The sequence below is a fragment of the Penaeus monodon genome, chromosome 30, assembly GCF_015228065.2.
Source record: "Penaeus monodon isolate SGIC_2016 chromosome 30, NSTDA_Pmon_1, whole genome shotgun sequence".
Classification (NCBI taxonomy): Eukaryota; Metazoa; Arthropoda; class Malacostraca; order Decapoda; family Penaeidae; genus Penaeus; species Penaeus monodon.
In genome coordinates, this window is record NC_051415.1 from 26274400 (window position 1) to 26275782 (window position 1383).

A 1383-nucleotide genomic window follows, 5' to 3' on the forward strand; every position below is an offset into this window, starting at 1 on the left:
TACACAATTCCACCTGCACTCTTCTACAAATGATAAGGAAATGTCTTTCTGAATTGCCATAAGAAACTAAGTATCAAACACACATATCTATCACGTCCTTAATCATAAGTGTGAATAAATAATTTTCCCATGACCATCAACATCCGGAACATACATACCTCATCCATACTCATGTCATCCAAGTCGTCATCAAATGGGACATCAGATCTTCCAAAGGGATGCGCAACAGGGGGTAAAGCCACTGCACCTGCTGGAGGGGCAGCTCGCGATTCCTCTCCTCTCAGCCGGGCAAGCCTCGCTTCCAATTCGTCATCGGGATTGGGGACACGAGAGTCTATGGATACTTCTTGCATTGCCTGCAGAACATTTGGTGAGTTGAGTAAAACACGGAAGATATTTTTCAAATATTTGTGTTATTCTGATACTTATAGCCTCTTTCTCACTTCATTATTCAGTCTTTAAGGTAGCATGAAACTACAAAACACTTTACAAACACAAGTAGACAAAACAGTAGTCTGTGGACATTTGACCCACATTATACACTTCTTGAGCAGCTGAAAATATTGTAAGTGTATATATAACAAAAATAAATCAATAAAACTATTGCCTCTATCCTTTCCATCTTGCAAGGAGAACCTCACAAAATCAATGCCATCATCAATATTGCATATTGATACATCAGCCATGCTGCCTATAAGACTGCAATTCTGTAATATCAAGGATTTCTCAAAACTCTTACTTATTTTCATACTAAAATCTCCACAACAAAATTTAGTGCAAGCATGCATCAGAAACTAAAATTTACTAACAAATACTTTTGAGGAAAAATAACAAAAATAGGAAAAAGATTTGGGCTTTCCTATATCATTAAAAAGCCCAAATTGCCTTACAATGTTTCTGCTCATTTCTGACAACTTCTTTGGCTAAATATCTTACAATGACTTGTCTATACAAGCAAATCATTACCCACAAAGACCTGACTTCTTCCTTTATGTAAACTAATACAAAAAACAATAAATGTCCAACCTGCATATAATCTCTCATAGGCTGGTTTTTAGGCATAGTGATACATGAGGCTCTGGAATGATCCACTGTAAAAAGTGTTATTTCAGATATAAGAAGAAAGTGCTGTTACTGGATGTCCGTGAGCAAAGACAGTGTTACATAATATAAAATATTAACGAAAGAAAAAAAAAAAAGGCTAAGGAAAGGTTGAAGTATAATTTTCAAAACCATTTCATTACTTGATCTTAGAAGATGGTAGTGGTAAATAGTTATTAATGTAATGGACAACAGAACCAAAGACCAAATAGTACTGGAAGATAAAAGTGGCCTTTTACCCAATGTCCCCAGGAAAATATAGTATACATTCATAGTACTGTA

The 1383-nt window shown here is 35.5% G+C and overlaps 1 protein-coding gene across 1 annotated transcript in view; it reads right to left on the reverse strand.

Moving 5' to 3' along the window:
• LOC119592663 overlaps positions 1 to 1383 on the reverse strand; it is a gene marked incomplete in the record, with an annotated part of 12577 nt that overhangs the window by 2669 nt on the left and 8525 nt on the right. The window contains 1 exon segment of the mRNA XM_037941576.1: positions 159 to 356. Within this exon segment, the coding sequence (XP_037797504.1) occupies positions 159 to 356 (198 nt within the window).